Source organism: Pleurodeles waltl, chromosome 1_1, assembly GCF_031143425.1.
Source record: "Pleurodeles waltl isolate 20211129_DDA chromosome 1_1, aPleWal1.hap1.20221129, whole genome shotgun sequence".
Lineage (NCBI taxonomy): Eukaryota > Metazoa > Chordata > Amphibia > Caudata > Salamandridae > Pleurodeles > Pleurodeles waltl.
Window position 1 is genome coordinate 851,519,071 of NC_090436.1, and position 17,292 is coordinate 851,536,362.

Below are 17,292 nucleotides of genomic sequence, written 5' to 3' on the forward strand. Positions count from 1 at the left end.
TACATAGGCAGGAACCACCCCCTTGGGCAATCTGGGGCAAAAACCCCCACCCATGGACACCTCAGCTTCTCTGTCGCTGCCACCAGTTTGGCAGCCCTCCACCTTCCTGCTTCCCCATCTGCTGAGGGTAGATCTCCTCCCCTAAACACATCTCTTTGTGTTGAGCTAGGCTACTCCACACCCCATCAAAGCAGCCTGGCCAGGCTGCCAGAGGCTGGCCAATCAGAGCAAAGCAGCAAAAACACTGCAGGGCTGAAGTTGGCAACTTTTCAGGTAAAGTTTAAAACTCTTTACCTGAACAAGTTATATTAAATCCAACAACTGGAAGTTTCCCCATTCTAGCCTATGGAGGCCATTCACTACAATGAGGGAAAAACGAATTTGGCTGTTTTAGCTCACCAGGGATTATAAAACTATTTTCATAAGGTCCCTGCTTATAGGTACAAGGCATCCCGCCATTGGGGCACATAGGGCACACCTTAGGGGTGACTTATATGTAAAAATAAGGTAGTTTAAGAATTTGCAAGTACTTTTAATTCCAAAGTCGAATTTGCATGTAACTTTAATGTAAAAGCAGCCAGCAAGGCAGGCCTGCTTTAAAATGACACTGGGCACCTCAGCAGTGCACCTATGGGGGCACTACCTATGCTGGGGTCCCTAAGCATCCATGCCCTACCATATACTAGGGACTTGTAGGTAGGTTAATTTTGCCAATTATAATTAGCCTAATTTTCATATCCACTTTACACAGAGCACTGGCCCTGGGACTGTTAAGCAGTACCCATGGCACAGCCAAGAGTCAGTAACCACCAGTACCAGTCCAAAAAGTTTGAGGGTGACCAGGGCAAAAAGGAGGACTTTCCTACATCATAGAAATGTGACACTGTCTTCAGGCTGCAATGGCAGGCCTGGGACAACTATTACGGTGTCACTTAAGTGGGTGGCACAATAAGTGCTGCAAGCCCACGGGTAGCATTTAATTTACAGGCTCTGGGTAAATGGTATACCACTCTACAAGGGACTTACAAGTAAAATAAATACGCGAATCAGGTATATGCCATTCAAACCATGTTTAGGAGAGTGAGCACATGCACCTTAGCACTGGTTAGCAGTGGTAAAGTGAACAGAGTCCTAGGGTCAACAGAGCAAACACCCAGACAAAATGGAGGCAAGCAGGCACAAAGTTTTAGGAAGACCACCCGAAGGCTGACAGGGCTATCAATTAGGGATCCAGACATTAATACAGTTGGGGACTCAGGGCAAAGGTGTACGTCCATTACCATGTAGAGGACATTTTCCACCCCAACAGTTACTTGCAAGGAGCCAGCAGGGCTGTGGTGATCTTGGTGCTCCCCCTGCAGCCTCCAACATAAAACATGATGGGGGTGTCCTTCAGGTGGGCACCAAAGTTCTAAAAAAAATGATTTAAAAAAGTTACTGGATCCTGCATGGTCAATAGGGCTAATTCAAGGGAGCCGGAGGGGTTGGGTGGTTCTTGGGGCTCCCCCATACCCTCCAACAAAACTTAAAGATATGAATGTCCTGGGTGGGTACCCGGACACCAAAAAATAAAGAAAATATAAATTAAAAGAAAAATAAATGAGCAGCAGGAGCAGCTAATTTATTATTCAGTGCTACAGCTTGGAGGGCCCCATAATGCACTGCAAGGGCGTTTTACTGATTTTGTTTTGGAACCTGGTGGCAGATGGGGCAGGGGCATCATCAAGTTTTTTTTAATGTTGTGGTGGGCTAAAGGGAGTGCAGCATCCAGGGCCTACCCCCAAGCTCATGCCACGTACAGCCAAAGACTGTGCTCTGCAGGGGTTTGGGCACCAGTGAGGTGCTGGGCACAGGGTCAGACCCCAGGCCGGCTGATGGCAATGCACTATGGGGGAGAATAGTGCTTGCTGGGGGTTGCAGGCCCTGTGCCCAACACCACGCTGCGCATGGGCAAAGGCACCAGCACTATATATATATATATATATATATATATATACACATCCAACAATCCAAAACATCTCCTCATGTCCCATATGAAAGCAAAGAAGAGAAACAGCGCAGCTTACTTTAATTAAGCATGTTTAATTACTGCAATTAGTGCAGCAAAAAATAATACTCAGAGCATTTCGGAGCCACATGCTCCTTAATCACGGGTCAGGTTGTGTTGGTCAGAACTCCATATGAATACACCCATCACATGATGGAAACATTCAATCAAATCAAGAAAACACACTAAGCGTTGCCTTGTGTAAGTAAAAAACAATTTTGGCTATTTTGTAACATTAACATTTGCATTTTAAAATGAAACGTACATTCCTGCCCGATATTATATTACATCTCAGAAGTCAATTTTTAATCTCCCTACATGCATAGATCGGTCATATCATTTGTAAAAAGAAATAACCACTGAATAATATTTTGTTAGTAACAAAATTCAAATCCCCATTCGAGCAATGAAAGAGAAATAATAGCGCCCAAGTCAGCACCACTCATCTCCTTATTTGTTGAACATGCATGTAATATTACACCATCTTCTTGTACCAAGTGAATTTGTGAGCAACTGATAGTTGTTTCCTATTACCCATACTAGTGATAAAGAGAGAGCATTCAAGCCCTAGTGGGCGGGTACCATTTGACCTCCTACATATATCACATACACTATTTGCCCTGTTACCAATCAACTCTAGGACAGAAGTGATATGACCAATAATATTCAGAACAACCGATAATTCCCATTTCAGCAATCCTTCAGAACCATTTGGCCCCAGTGGGCAAGTGTCATTGGTTTCTTACTAGTTCATCTCCCAGATCAGAACAAACACTGTTCCCATATGACCTCTCTCGGGTCAATCAACTGATCCCAAATGAGAAAGTATTCTGCAAGTCTGCATCTTCTCTCGAAGGTTTTTAGGTCTCTCATCATATTGGCTGTATTATGGTCCTTAGGTACAGGACAGAAATAGAGGCCTTTGCTCAAGAGGTTTAATTTACCCGGTGATTGCAGCCTTCCAGTTAAGTCAATATCTGAAAGGGTTGTAGCTGGTGTTTACCCACAGGACATACACTGAAAAGTGAATCTCCAAAAACAGAATGATTTATGAAGTGGTTGGTTGGGAGAGGAGGTATGTGAAATTGTAACATGTCTCTTTTTAGTTTTGCAGATTTAATTTTAAAAGCATTCCTTGCTGTCATCTTTATTACCTCTGCCATCCTCTGTAGTGTGTGTGCCACTTCAGAGTCACTTTCTGTGTACTTTAAATTTTCCAGTTCTTCTTGTAGCGTGGTTCTAAGCATCTGCATTTTTTGAATGATTACTTTAACATATTCTGATAGTAGGGCCATTGATGAGTTATGCAGTAAAATATTCCATGAAGCAGACCATTCACAGTTACTTAGTTTAAAAGGTGGCTTAGATTTAATCTCCATTCCCATAAGATATATGTTAAGCTTTTATAGGTTTGTAAATGTGCTATTGTAAATTGGCACTTACTGATTTTCTCCTGGATGAACAGTGCATATCTAGGATGTAGATTTGTTCTTGACATGGTGGTTGCTTCCGGCTTTAGCGTCAGACCCAAGGAGGATACAGGTTTGTAATCCCAAAAACACAAAAACAGTACATTAGAAGATGAAGGATCACTCATTGTATCCTTTGGGATCCAGAATTTTGCCCTGGCTGGCTGTTGTTTTCTTGTGATCCTTCATCTTCTAGAAAATATATATATATATATATATATATATATATATATATATATATATATATATATACATATATACAACCCAAAAACCCATACCCACCTTAAAATCTAAAAATGCATTGCCAACCAGTACCTAGCAGTGTTGGTCTGTCTCTTTTGCACCAACCTACTCTGTCTTCTGGATTGAGTTTCCAGCACTCTAGGGGGCTTCACAACCACAATGTCTAATCCCCTTTGAGCCTTGGTCACTGCAACTTCACTCGTCCTCATAAACTGCCTTGAACAGCACTGTGCCTTCTTTCTGAGAGAGACGCAGCCCACCACCACCAGTAGGTAGCCCATATGAACTCCTACGTTCAAACCCTTCAAACCCAGATACATACTGTCTGTCAATCTAGTCTAACAATTTAATCTTGAAGCCTGTTGGTGTACTATCTAAAATGAAATGCTACAACAACACAGGCTATCATCAAACAACAGTGGTGTCATCCATCTTTGGGGGTTCTGGTAGTTAATGCTTTTGCTTTTTTATTGTGCTTTATTTTCAGTGTGTCCATTAAAGATGTCTGTACCAGGAATGCATACATTTAACCTCTTAGGAGCTGATTTGCAACTGTTTTTGTGCACATTTGTATCACAAAAAAATGATCAGAGAGTTAACATTAGCATTGGTGGGTACAAATTACAAATACAAACAACCTATATGTTTAGTAGATTTGTCAGTATATTGTAGACTGTATTCCATCCTGCAAACACACACAACTGGGCTACATCAGACAAACATCAGTCCCTTCCTCCAAGATGAAAAAGAAAATGCTCTACTTCCATTTTTTATGGGGATGTGGGGGAAGGAGGCACAACACTTCTCTTGTGTTGTTTTGCACCCACTGCCATTTTTTCTCCAGTAAACTCTATGACAGATAGATAATCTTCTGAAATATATACATGGAGGCCGCTGGAAATTTGCCTTTTCTGCAGGGTTAACCCAAATGTTTTTGCCTTTTCATTCAACTCTATTTCGGTTGGCTGTAGTACTCTGAGCACTTTATCCCCACTAACCAGTGGTAAAATGTTTGCTCTCCTCCTTTCAACATGATGAAATTGGTATGGACCTTATTGGTTTACTTAACTTGCCTAGTATAGGGTACACAATGTACCCAGGACTGGTAAATTACATGTTATCAGTGGATTGCAGGACTCATTGTGCCAGCCATTGCAGAAACACTGTAAACATGTCTCCAGACCTATAATTGAAGCCTGGCTGTGCAGTTTTAAACTTCAAATTCAACCTGTCAAAAACAACCCTTTTGACAGGTCTAAGCCTTCCTGTTAAATAGTTATAAATCACCCCTAAGTAAACCTAATTGTTCATAGGGCAGGGTGCATGGTATTTAAGATTAGGACATTTAAAAGTCTAATGTTAAACACACTCTTACTTCCGTCAAAGCTATTCTGTACTACTATCCACTGTGGCAGGGTTGGCTTTTCCAAAGGAAAGCTTTGGACATAATATTAAGTTTAATCAATCTTATCTCCAACTAAGAAACAGGTACAAATCAATTTTTTTGAAATGTGAAACTAGTGAAGTCAGATTTGTGATAAATAGTTTGGAAAGATGACATTTAGAAAGTCCCATTTGTCCTGCCTGAATTCCCTAGAAGCTAAATCTACATTTTGTTCTCTCCATTCTGCAATCCAGTAATTACCATTCTAATGGGTGTGAATGAGGTGTGAACTTGCTCCCAGGACAGCAACAAAACACCTTGGGTGGAGGAGGTGTTGGAGCGCCCTTCATAGGAAGGCCTGTGGGTTAGTCCCAAGAACTTCATTAACTTCAAAGGCTTACCCTGTGTTAGAAGATGTAGCTAATACTCAGGCCTGCACCCTTCTACTGTCCCTCCAGCTACATTGGCCACCATTACAGTGAGCCTCTTGCTGAATCCTAGGGCCAATGAGAAAGCCGATTTAAAATTAGCCTTAAATACTTATAAAGAGGCTTGTTTTGTAGCTAAATCGGATTATTTCACACTTAGAATCAGAGAGGCAGCTAACTCCTCCAGAGAGCTATTTACAATTATTAATGTTCTTACTACTCCCTTGGGCATGCCCAAAGTGGAGAATTCCCAAGATTTTTGCAACAAAATAGCCAAATTCTTTGAAAGTAAATTCTTAACATCTACTCTATCTTCACCCCGGACAAGGCTCAGGGGAATTCTTCTCCCTGGACAGCTATGCCGAAGCTCCCTGTGATGGCATCCACTGGTGCTCCTGATAAGACATGTCTACTTTCTAGGTTTAAAACGCCATCTAAAGAGGTGATTCGCAAGTTGCTCCTTGAATGCAAATCAGGCTCACCATTAGACCCTTGTCCCCCCGCCATCCTTCAACTGGTCCTGGAATTGGTGGCATCCACGCTGGTCCCTATTTTCCAGGAGGTCCTTACGACTAGCATATATCCAACGGCCTGGAAAGAAACCATCATTATCCCCTTAAAAAAGAAGGAAACTGGTAAACCTGATGATCTGACTAATCTACGCCCTATAGCTTTGCTCCCCTGCCTGGCCAAAAGTTTGGAAAAATACATTAACAAAGAACTGGTCGACTTCCTGTTAGACTCAGGGGGCTTAGACAGCTCGCAACACGGCTTCCGGAAATCCCACAGTACGGAATCAGCTCTCATCTCCTCATCCGATACTATATGCAGACTGGTTGATGAGGGTCAGGGGGTCTTTCTGATTCTATTGGACCTGTCTGCAGCATTTGACACCATTGCCCCCACATATCTTGCTAGAACGCTTACATCAGATAAGCATTAGAGACCAAGCTCTTAAGCTTATTGAATCCTTTCTATCTAATAGATGGGCCACAGTCAGCAGTGGTGACTTTAGATCCCCTGCCTATCTTCTGCCATGCGGGGTCCCTCAGGGCTCTTCTCTTAGCCCGACGCTATTTAATGTGTACGTGGCCCCGCTGGCAGAACTAATTCACTCTTTCGGTTTCATCCCGACTTCCTACGCAGATGATACCCAACTTATCATTCCGATTAACAAAGACATGGAGGAAGTGGCGACCCGCTTTAACGCCTGTATGATAGCGGTGAACAGCTGGATGAAGGCCAATTGGCTAAAACTGAATTGCGAAAAAACTGAGATCCTGTGCTTTGGGATCAAGAGGGAACATTGGTCCTCCATTTGGTGGCCCAAAGAGTGTGGCACTCTCCCTGTGCCAGGGTCTACCTCTAGGAACTTAGGATTACTGTTCGACGATCAACTGTCCTTTAAACCCCAGGTAAATCAGATAATTAAAACTTGCATGTGGACTCTAAAGAAATTAAAGAAAATCTTAGCCTTTATCCCACAACCTTGGAGAACCACTGCTACTCTGGCTTTGGTCATTTCCAGATTGGACTACTGGAATGCGCTTTTGCTCAACCTGGATAAAGGATCGCTAAATAAACTGCAGCTGATGCAGAACACGGCTGCTAGGCTACTATTGAAGCTGCCACGCTCGGCCTCTGCTAAGAAGTGCCTCAAAAACCTGCACTGGCTTCTGGTAATCCAACGGATCTCTTTCAAAGCCCTCTGTATCACCCACAAAGCCGCCCATGGGATTGGTCCCAAGGCCTTGACCACTAAACTTCAATGGTATAGACCTAAAAGGTTGCTGCGCTCTGCAACCACCTATCAAATTCAAATTCCCCGCACTAAAAAGGCGAAGTGGGGCGACAGAGCATTTACTATTGCAGCTGCTAAGGCCTGGAACTCACTTCCACTGGAATTGAGGAAAGAACACAATTATCTTACTTTTAGGAGACTGGTTAAGACCTGGCTCTTCACGCGATAAGATCCGGAGTCTCCTCCTTAGCGGATACAGCCTCACCCTAGTTAGCGCTTCGATGCCCTCGGGCCGGAATGCGCTTTATAAATACTCGATACATACATACATACATACATCACGGCATCAGGTCCTATTGGAATGTAAAGACCTGCTTGGCAGGTCTGCTGCGGTTTTTCATAGAACATTTGTGGTGCACTTCAAAGAAAGGAAATAGAATATCAAAGAAGTTTGGGTATATCCACTGTCTGGTTTCTGAAAGCACAATTTTGACCTGCCAGATATCTATCACTGAGTCTGTTGGAGGTACAGATAATGCCTTAAATTGGATTTTGGTGATAGATATGGGAGGACACTAGGATAACCACAGTACACTATCCGCACATAACTCCAGCTCTCAAATTTTAGTGTGGACGAAGTCTTCGGTCACATTGAAAATGCCCAAACTGGACCAACGTTACTCTATTTTTTTAAGTTGTTTTGAGAATGGCATTGTTTTGCATTTAAACATAATTATTGTTTTAGTTCTTCACATAATGATCATAGAAACAAACAATGAAAATACACTACTTCAATCATGGATAATATATCTACATATAGTAATTATATATTCATGCACAATGCAAAGCTAAAAATTAGAATTAGAAATGCATCACATGGGGCTTGACATGGACATCATCTCTTTGCCAACTTCAAGTCGGTGACCCAGACGACTTCCGAAAGAGAGAACCACCCTCAATGGGAATGAACCGGGCAAAGGAGCCTCCTTCTCGGAATAAGTTTGATCTAAACCCAGTCGTAAAGCCTCCCTTTTAAATACCTTAAACGAGCTGGAGAGGAGAATTATAGAAGCTCCCCCACATACTGTAAGATGTTGTTCAAACACTGGCTGTACAAGTCCATGTTGGCCATATCCCAAGATCGAACTGTTCCATGCCGTACCATAAACATTCTATGGTACATCCTTATCTTTCCCTCACACCTCTATGTTATGTCCCTGCCTTGCTGAGAAAGAGAGCAAAAACATGTTGCACAAGCTGTGCGCAGAAAAATACCTGACGGTGTATGAAGCTAAGCTCAACACAAAATGGAATTAGAGGTCTAGATGGAACTGGTACTTAAATATTAAAAGCGTTACACGATCACTAGGTGTATTCCTGAACCAATAGGACTATTGTAGGTCTCCATGCCACATCTTTCAAGATTTTGTGACTCAGCAAAAATGTATAAACCTGTCAAATTATAGAAGCAGGTTAATTTATTATAGGCTTGCACATTTTTCAAAACCTGGGACCTAAGGGAACAATTTAAGCAGCACAGTGATGTTAGTTTCCCTTGAGTTACATAAGTACCATACTATCATGCGTGGCAGCTTGAGTAACTGATGCAAAGAAAGCACCTATATCTGCAAGGTCACTGCACTAACCATGAAACTATCTCTGTATCCTTTGTACATCCACCTAAAAACAACATCTTACTATTCAAACCTTTTTACGACAACTATAGTATCAAACTCATGTTATATTACTAATAAGTATTGCTAAGAATAAGATATATATAACTGAATGAGAATAGCAGCTATATTCACGCAAATAATACATGCAACTAATTAAACTGCAGAACCTATGCATTAGAGTTTAAAGAAGTGGTCTGATATTAAATCTTATCACAAACACCTCAAATCGGGGTCTGTGTACAAATGTAAAAACATATTCTATCAATGGCTAACTTTCACTTTCATTAACCCATCAATTGAACATACCTGTTTGACATCACGAACAAGGTGGTTTAAGAGAGGATTAGTTGGCCCTTGTTTCTAGAAAAAAATTGATAGAGAGATTAGTTTAGTTGCTCAATATTGCTTCTAATTCAAACATGTTTTACTTTTTATTTAAGAAATATTATTCTAGATAGATAGCCCACCCATATGCCTATCAACCATTATTAAAAGTATTTAAGAGTGTCCTTCACATTAGATAACATTGATTTTGTAAACTACGTCAATTATATTTTTAGTTAATTTCAGATTATTTTATAGGATGGTTTTCCTGTATTTTGTTAGGTTAGACCATTACCCGAAGAATAACTGCTGTCTTGATTTTGGGGCAAATATTTCTTCAATAATTACCAACAGGGGTTTAGAGGGTCAGGGAGTGCAAAAGATTTAAGACCAAACTAGTACTTTCACCCTATAGCCATTTATACAACAAAATGTACTTTGGCCTTTCGTTTAGATAGTTTCAGGGCAGGTACAAATATGCTTGTTTTTTATGTCACCAAAAAGCACACGAGTTGACCATGGCTAAGAATCATAACCAGGTGCTCATCAAAAAGAAAAGTAACAGGCAGACATTTGCAATGTTAAAGGTCTCGCATTTACTTGAGTTGGAGGTATTGTCAATGTAAATGCATAACTGGACTTTTTCTGCCTCATTAATTGGTCAACTTTGATGCATATTTTGGTCCTTTCTGCCACACAATTCCAGTGGCACAATTCCAGTGACCCTGCATATAACTAGTGGGCTAGAAGACCTATTGAAAATAGTATTTTTAAACAAGGCCCTTAAAACACAAACTACTTCCAGGTGCAAAACATATTACTTGGCAGTTGGTACAGCAACATTATTTCTCCTGTTATTTTTTTATTACTGATGCATTGTTTACATATGGGTTTATGACAGGTATGCTACAGGACATTCATTCAGCATTTGGCTCTCCTGCAGTGTAACCGCTGCAATTAGCTTGATTACGTTAAGTGTGTGCACACAACAGGCAAAGGAGAGACCAAAGGAGTTGCCTGCTGACACACTGCAATGACACTAAAGTATAGAGTGAGTCACTTTTCAGAGTACCGGTGGGAGACAGCATTTCTTTCTTACTGTCCCTTTGACCAATAACATGCTATCTCAGACCTTACCAATATTGTTCCTTTGACAGTTGAGTTCCTTCTCGCCCTAAAAACTACATAACAGCCAATTTCTCTTAGGGAACGCATCTAAAAGGAAAAGCGTTTCTTGCTGTGAGACCCATGCTGGGCTATCCAGTATGGCCTAGTATAACTAACTACTATGCTCATCACCATAACCAAAAACAATAAACATTTTCAGAAATGAGAAGAACTAGGAATGTTTTTAGAAAGAAGAGACTCGTCAGCCACAGACATCTTATGAGCCTTAACATGGACAGAGAGACCTACATTAAAGCAACATGTTGATATCAGATTTGATAAATTTGGCACAGAAGTGCTGATGGAAGAACAAGAACCATTTGTAAAGGACACAAAAATGATACTGTTTCAAAGCGTTAAACATATACTCAGCTCTAAAAATAAATATTTTGGTAAAGGAATACTTCTTAAAGTGCTTGTTTCCAAATGATAATGAAGTAAGGACAGTGTAAGGTTAAAGCTATAGGGAATAGCGTTTAAGGGTATGGTGATCAATGTTAAGGGTATAGTGTTAATGGTTAAGGAACTGAGGCACATGATTAAAAGTCTGGGCTAAAGGGGTTAAGCATTGAATGATTTAGGATCAAGGGTTTATGTGCTAGGAGTTAATGGTTTTGGGTATATGTTTAAGAGTACAGGGGTTACATGTATGGGGTTAGGGCATGTGGGTATAGGTTGAAAAGTATGTTTAAGAGTTTAAGGTGTAGGATTTCGGGGAGCAAGGGTATGGAGTTAGAATTAGGGAGTATAGGGCCTGAAGTATAGGATTAAGTGTTTCCTGTATAGGGTTAAAGGTTTGTGCAATAGGTTAAGGGCAAAGCATTAAGGTTTAAGGTTTGGGATCTATGCTTTAAGAGACAGGAGGTTAAGGATTAGAGGTATCAGGTTTGGGGCATAGGGGGTTAAGTGTATGGGATTAAAGGTATGGGATATAGGGTTTGTGGGTATGGGATCAAGAGAATGAGATTAGTTGTAAAGAGCATAAGAGTACGAGTTTAGTACTGGATTAAGGGTTTGCAATATATAGTTTAGAGTCTGGGGCACTGGTTTAAGGTTCAAAAGTTTGTGGTTTAAGGGATGGAGTAAAAGATTAATGGTTAGGGGTTAAGTGTATGGGATGGGTGAAGCATTAGGGCTTTGGTTATAAAGGTATGGGATGGGTACAGGGTTAAGAGTTATGGGTTTAACCTATAGGGGTTAAGGGTCAAGAAGTAAAAGGTTAAGAGTATAAGGTTGAGGGTATAGAAATTAAGGTAGTTGGTTTAGGGATTGAAGGTTAGCTCCTAAGGTCTCATTTGTTCATTGTCACAAGTGGAAATGTGTTTAATTTAAGGGGTGGTATTGAGCGTTACAGATATTTTTTGCCTATTTACCTTTCACAGTAACACTGCTGTGGTAAATGAGCAGCTGTGAAATGTTAGAACGCGGTGTTTGTCATCAGACTTGTCATACAAAGGGTCTCTTGAGGGTGGTAAAACAGTGACAGTTGCTATGGGGAAGCTGTGAGATGGATGGATGAGATCTTCCTTTGAGAATAAAGCAACTTTGAACAACATCCTTGAATCCCGGTGAACTTTATTATTAATGTTACAATGGCAGAATCCGCAGGGTGAGGAAGATCTCAACACACCCAGGAGGAACTTTCTGATGAATTCAACAGCCACTGTTTGGCTGCACAGCTATAGAGGAACTGTGGATTTACCTGTTGGTAAAGAGTTGGTGAGGCTAGTGAAGTTGTATGTGAATGTTTGTGATACCTTCTTTAAACTTAGGCCTCTCATCCTCCCTAGCATTATTTCCTATTTGTTCTTCCTGGACTAAAGCTTTGGCTTCAGGAGAGAGACTTGTGAAAGAATACTCCACAAGTGCCAAAGGACGACAAGGTCATTCCTTCATCATTGCAGTTCTTCAGAAGAAAACTGCTGAAATGATCTGCTGCCTGAAGCTCCCATTCTACATGGGAAGATTTATCCATTGATGGTGAAAGAAGATGACATTTTTAAAACAAATCTTCAGGAAAAATCAGATAAAGGTATAATTTAACACTACCTCTCCAGCAGGGGTGCCAGTATTCTTTGTAACAAATACTAATGGAGACTATCAGCAATGCATATATTATTGAGAACTGAATGGGATTAATGTAAGAAACGGATATCTTCTACCCCTTACATCATACTTGTGGATCAAGTCAGATCTCCCAAAGTGTGTTTTAAGTTCAATCTTATAGGGGCATACGTCTAAAAATGGTTATGTGAAGACAAAGAATGAAAGACAGTGCTTAGTAACAAGTATGGGCATTTCAAAAATGTGGTGTCAATAATGCCACCGCAGCCTTCCAGCACTTCATCAATGACATATTCAGAGACATTTTGGTTGTGCACATGGTACATGGTATGTATACCTCAATTACATTTTGAACTACTCATCTTCTTTAAAACATTGATGTCAAATTTGAGAAGTGTTGTTAAGATTTAAGAAGCATTCCCTGTATGCCAAAGCCAGGAAGTGTTTCTTTGATGTTTCTTTGACGTTTCTACAATTTCTTTTATCAGGTTTGAGATCCCTGAACAGTAAACAGGAATGGAGTCTAGTAAGGTAGAAGCAGCACTGGAATGCCCTTCATCAAGAAACATCAAAGAAGTTTGCTAAAGCCTGGAAGGGGGTAAAGGTTCAAGTGGCTCAAAGAACAGGAACAAACCTTTCATTTACTCATGAGACCTCTGCTCCAGTTTTGAAAAATCCCAATGATTTACTGCCATTTATAGTAGAGAGAGATGCCTCCTTCTTTGCCACTCAAGCCATACTATCACAAAGGTATACCAAAACTGATGAGTTTCACCCAGCAGCTTTCGAATCGCAAACCTTAGCAGAAATGGAAAATAATTATACTATATACAACTGAAAGCTCATAGTATTCAAAGAGGACTCTTATTGAAGACACCACCCGGAAGAAGCTCAGATTAGAATTACCGTATGGACTGATTATAGGAACCTGTTATATGTCACCACTATGAAATGTGCTAATTATCGCAGTGCCCGACAGACTCTGTTCTTTTCTTAATTTGACTATGTCATCACATATCAGCTTGGTAAGTGACATGGAAAAGCAGACACAATATCTTGTCAAAATACTCTGAATCTGTGACTAAAAGTAAAAAAAAACTATGGTCTAGTACAGGGTTCTGCAAAGTCGGTCCTGGAGAGCCGGGTCCATACCCGATTTTTAGCATATCCACATTTAGATAAATGTAGATTTCTGAAACATCTTGTTTCTAAATGTGGATATGCTAAAAATCTGGCATGGACCCAGCTTTCCAGGGCCGACTTTGCAGAACCCTGGTCTAGTACAGTGGTTATCAACCTTTTGACTTCTATGGACTCCCACTTTTTATATTATTGGAGCTCAGGGACCCCCACTGAATCATTACTGGAGGCTGGGGACCCTGGCCTAAACACTGTCAATAATTTGAACTGTAATACAGTACACCAAAAATACAAAAACAATCTTTCCATTAAGCACATACATAAATGATAGCACATCTTATTTAACTTGCAAACGCACATAAATAAATAAAACAAATATAATAGGAAGGTTGGAGCTTTTCTAAGTTTAGTTGAAGCCACACATCATCCATACCATGTCCTATATGATGCACCTGCACTGCTCCCACGAATCAATCTGAGGATATTAATTTCATTTTTAGCCTCCAATTTCAAATTCCTTGACATTTACAGTATGTTTTAACATTTTCAATTGTACATTTAGCCACTTTATTTATACATACTTCATGAATGTTATTATTATTTAATTTTCCAAGCAGTCACAGACCCCCAGAAGAGACATCGCAAACCCCCAGGGGTCCTCGGACCACAGGTTGGGAACCACTGTTCTAGCACTTTCTGCCTTGCCTACTACAGACTTATTATTTCTTCAGACAAATTCTAAAGGACATTCTTGCACCTCAATCGGTTAAGAAGGGATCCGTACGAAGATCCAATAACAAGGGTCTACTGTATTGAGATGGAGCCCTGTAACTTCCTTTTAAAATGATGCATCGCAAATGTAAAAAAAGAGATAATGACTCACCTGTAAAGAGCACCTGGGTCAAAGATGATGACAGAAATCATTGCTCAAGACTTTTGATGGTCTTATTTGAAGCTATATCTCAGGTTTGCAATATGTGCTATAGTTACAGCTTTCTACAGTTCCACTACAAGACTACTACAACTCCTTCTAACTTAGCATAAGCACTGGAACATGATTTACATGGAATTTATTGCTGACTGACCTCCATCAAAGGTATGTAAAGGTATGTGTAGTCATAGACTGTTTTAATAAGATAGGACATTTTATTCCACTGAGAAAATTACATTCAGCTGAAATCATTGTAACAGGCAGGTTTCTGGTCCTTGCTATAGTTCGCACCTATTCTGTTGTCCCTCACTGTTTGATATTTTCTCACTTTTGGTTCCTCAGTTCCTTGATTTGGGTCCTCCTTAGTTTTGCACTCTTGGTGTTGTGTTAATCCTGTTTCTTGTAGAGTTTCCCTACTTGTGTCCAGGAGGTTCCTGGGCCCTTCACCGGATTCCTAGTAAACTCATGCTCATCATAGCATCATCCGCTGCTGGAACTGGTAAGCATTGTTCAATTGTTACCTGTAAGTTACATTCAGCTGGTGTCTATATTGACCTTCTGTCCTGTGTCCTACGGCTGGTCAAATCTACCTGAGATTCATACCATCAAGGCATAGTTGAGCTGTCCCTTAAAACAGAAGAAGTCTTAGGCAGTGAGCCCCAGTCCTGGATTCCTCTCTTACCCTTTATCGCTGTTTCTCATTCCAATTGCTGTGTGCTGTGAACTTATCACTTTGTTCACCAGTTAAGTTGCTAATTGATCGCGGGCATTTCTGCAGGTCCCTGATTCCGAATTCTGACATTGTGTTCTTTTTCTGTGTGCCTTTTCCCAGTTTTACAAAGAAAACCACTGAGATTTTCCATCAGGCAGAATAAGCAGTATGTGCCTGGGGGAAGGAATGTAGGGAATTAGGGTCAGGGGTGAAGGCAGGGGAAACTATTGGAGGGAAAGTTGTCTGCTTCCCCCTTGTTTTGCTCTTGGCAGAGGGTAGGAGGGGAGAAGAGGATTCACACAATCCCATCTATCATTAGACCATGGCCAATATTCTTTTAATGGGGTAAGAAGTAATCCCCTTGATGGTGTAGAAGTCAAGTAGGGGTCCTCGTGCCCTTAGCCACTGCCACTCCTGCCCTTAGCCACTGTCCCTGCAACGTTTAACCACATGTGCATCCTCACGTTGTGAATTTGTCTCTGTTGTCTCCAGGCCTGAAAATATCAGGTCTAGAAGTTGCAGACATAAGTATTCCGGTTGTAAAGACACAACCCACTCAAAATTTTGAGGGATGGAATTCCACCTCAGTTTAAGGCTCTCAATAGAATTGCCACTCAGAACAAGGTCCTAAGTGTGGGCAAAATAGGGCCGACATTAGAGGCAAACCATAATGTATTGGAGCATTTGAATAGGGCTTTATATACCTGTGATACACTTCCATTTTTCCTGGGTGTCCTTTAGGAAGTGTTTGTTTGGAGGCTGTTAGAAGTAGCATGTCATATTTGAGAAGTAAGCTGAGGTGAATCAGTTTGGAAGTCAGACTCCAAAAATGCTTCACAGAGTGCTGATGTGCATACGTATTAAGTGCTTAGACTACTAAAGTTAGCACAGATAGGTATGGTAAATCCCCTGGACAAGCCAACAGATGCCACTAGACAAATGTGCTAATCTTCTCCATATTCAGCTAAGGTCAGCAGTTAGGAGGGTCAGAGATCAGCAGGAAGTATGGACACAGAAACCGAACAAAATTAAAAACAACTCAAGGTCTTGGAAGTGCATTTACTGACAAATATGATCAGTAGTAATCAGAGTAGTCATGATAACCTTGAACTACTGAAGGAAAGTGAAAGATGCTGAAATCTAAAAACCACATGGCCAGTTCAAAATATTCACATTCTTGATCATTTGCGGATACATTTACCATCCCAGAAAACTCTGGTCATATTTGGATGCATATCATGATTTTACTGAATACTGACTGTATTGTAGAGCTCCTCCAGCCGAGAGATTGTTAGAAAGCGGTGCATGTTGACACCATGCTCTATCAGCAGCTTCACAAAATCCACGCGATCCATTACCAAGGCATCCTGCATTGCCTGCTCCAGGGATCCAACCTTAGACAAGGTGAGATGAGTTTCAGTTAATATGGGTTTTATTTTCTCTAAAGTAATCAAGAAACTCTGGTTAGTCATATTAATATTAATGAAAGAAAATGTGTTTTTATGTGGTGCAATGCTTCAGTTTTAATACACTATAAATGACAAATGTTATGCTAGTTCAGCTGCAAACTCTAAGGAGTCCTTTATTGCATAATATTAAAACACTTTACAAGAAGTAAATTAATCTGAATTATTGATAGATTAAAAGCACTGGCAGAACTGTGCCAAATCTACAAACTAAAAATGCTGTCATCATCTACTTATTTAATTCCTTGCCATGGTCTAATTTAAAGAATCATCACTTACTACAATTTGGGTCTGATTCAGCTAAGTTTTAATGAGAGTAATTGCCATCACATCGGTTCCTTTCAATGAGTTAGAGGTTTGACGGATGGCCCGTCAAACATGACAGCCACCCATCAAACTTGTAACTTATTTTTGGTGTTTCAAAAATGAAATACAAGAACAACTAAAGACCCCACATCATTGGAGATTTCTCCCATGGTGTGGGGGTCATTTAAAGATTT

General features: G+C 40.6%; 1 protein-coding gene across 1 annotated transcript in view; it reads right to left on the reverse strand.

The window, feature by feature from the left end:
- Window positions 1-17,292, reverse strand: part of TRPM6 (transient receptor potential cation channel subfamily M member 6) — a 1,083,502-nt gene that overhangs the window by 515,236 nt on the left and 550,974 nt on the right. The window contains exons 12-13 of the mRNA XM_069229129.1: window positions 16,586-16,720; window positions 9,295-9,348 (exon numbers count right to left, since the gene is read on the reverse strand). Of these exons, the coding sequence (XP_069085230.1) occupies window positions 9,295-9,348; window positions 16,586-16,720 (189 nt within the window). The remainder of the gene's footprint in view (window positions 1-9,294; window positions 9,349-16,585; window positions 16,721-17,292) is intronic.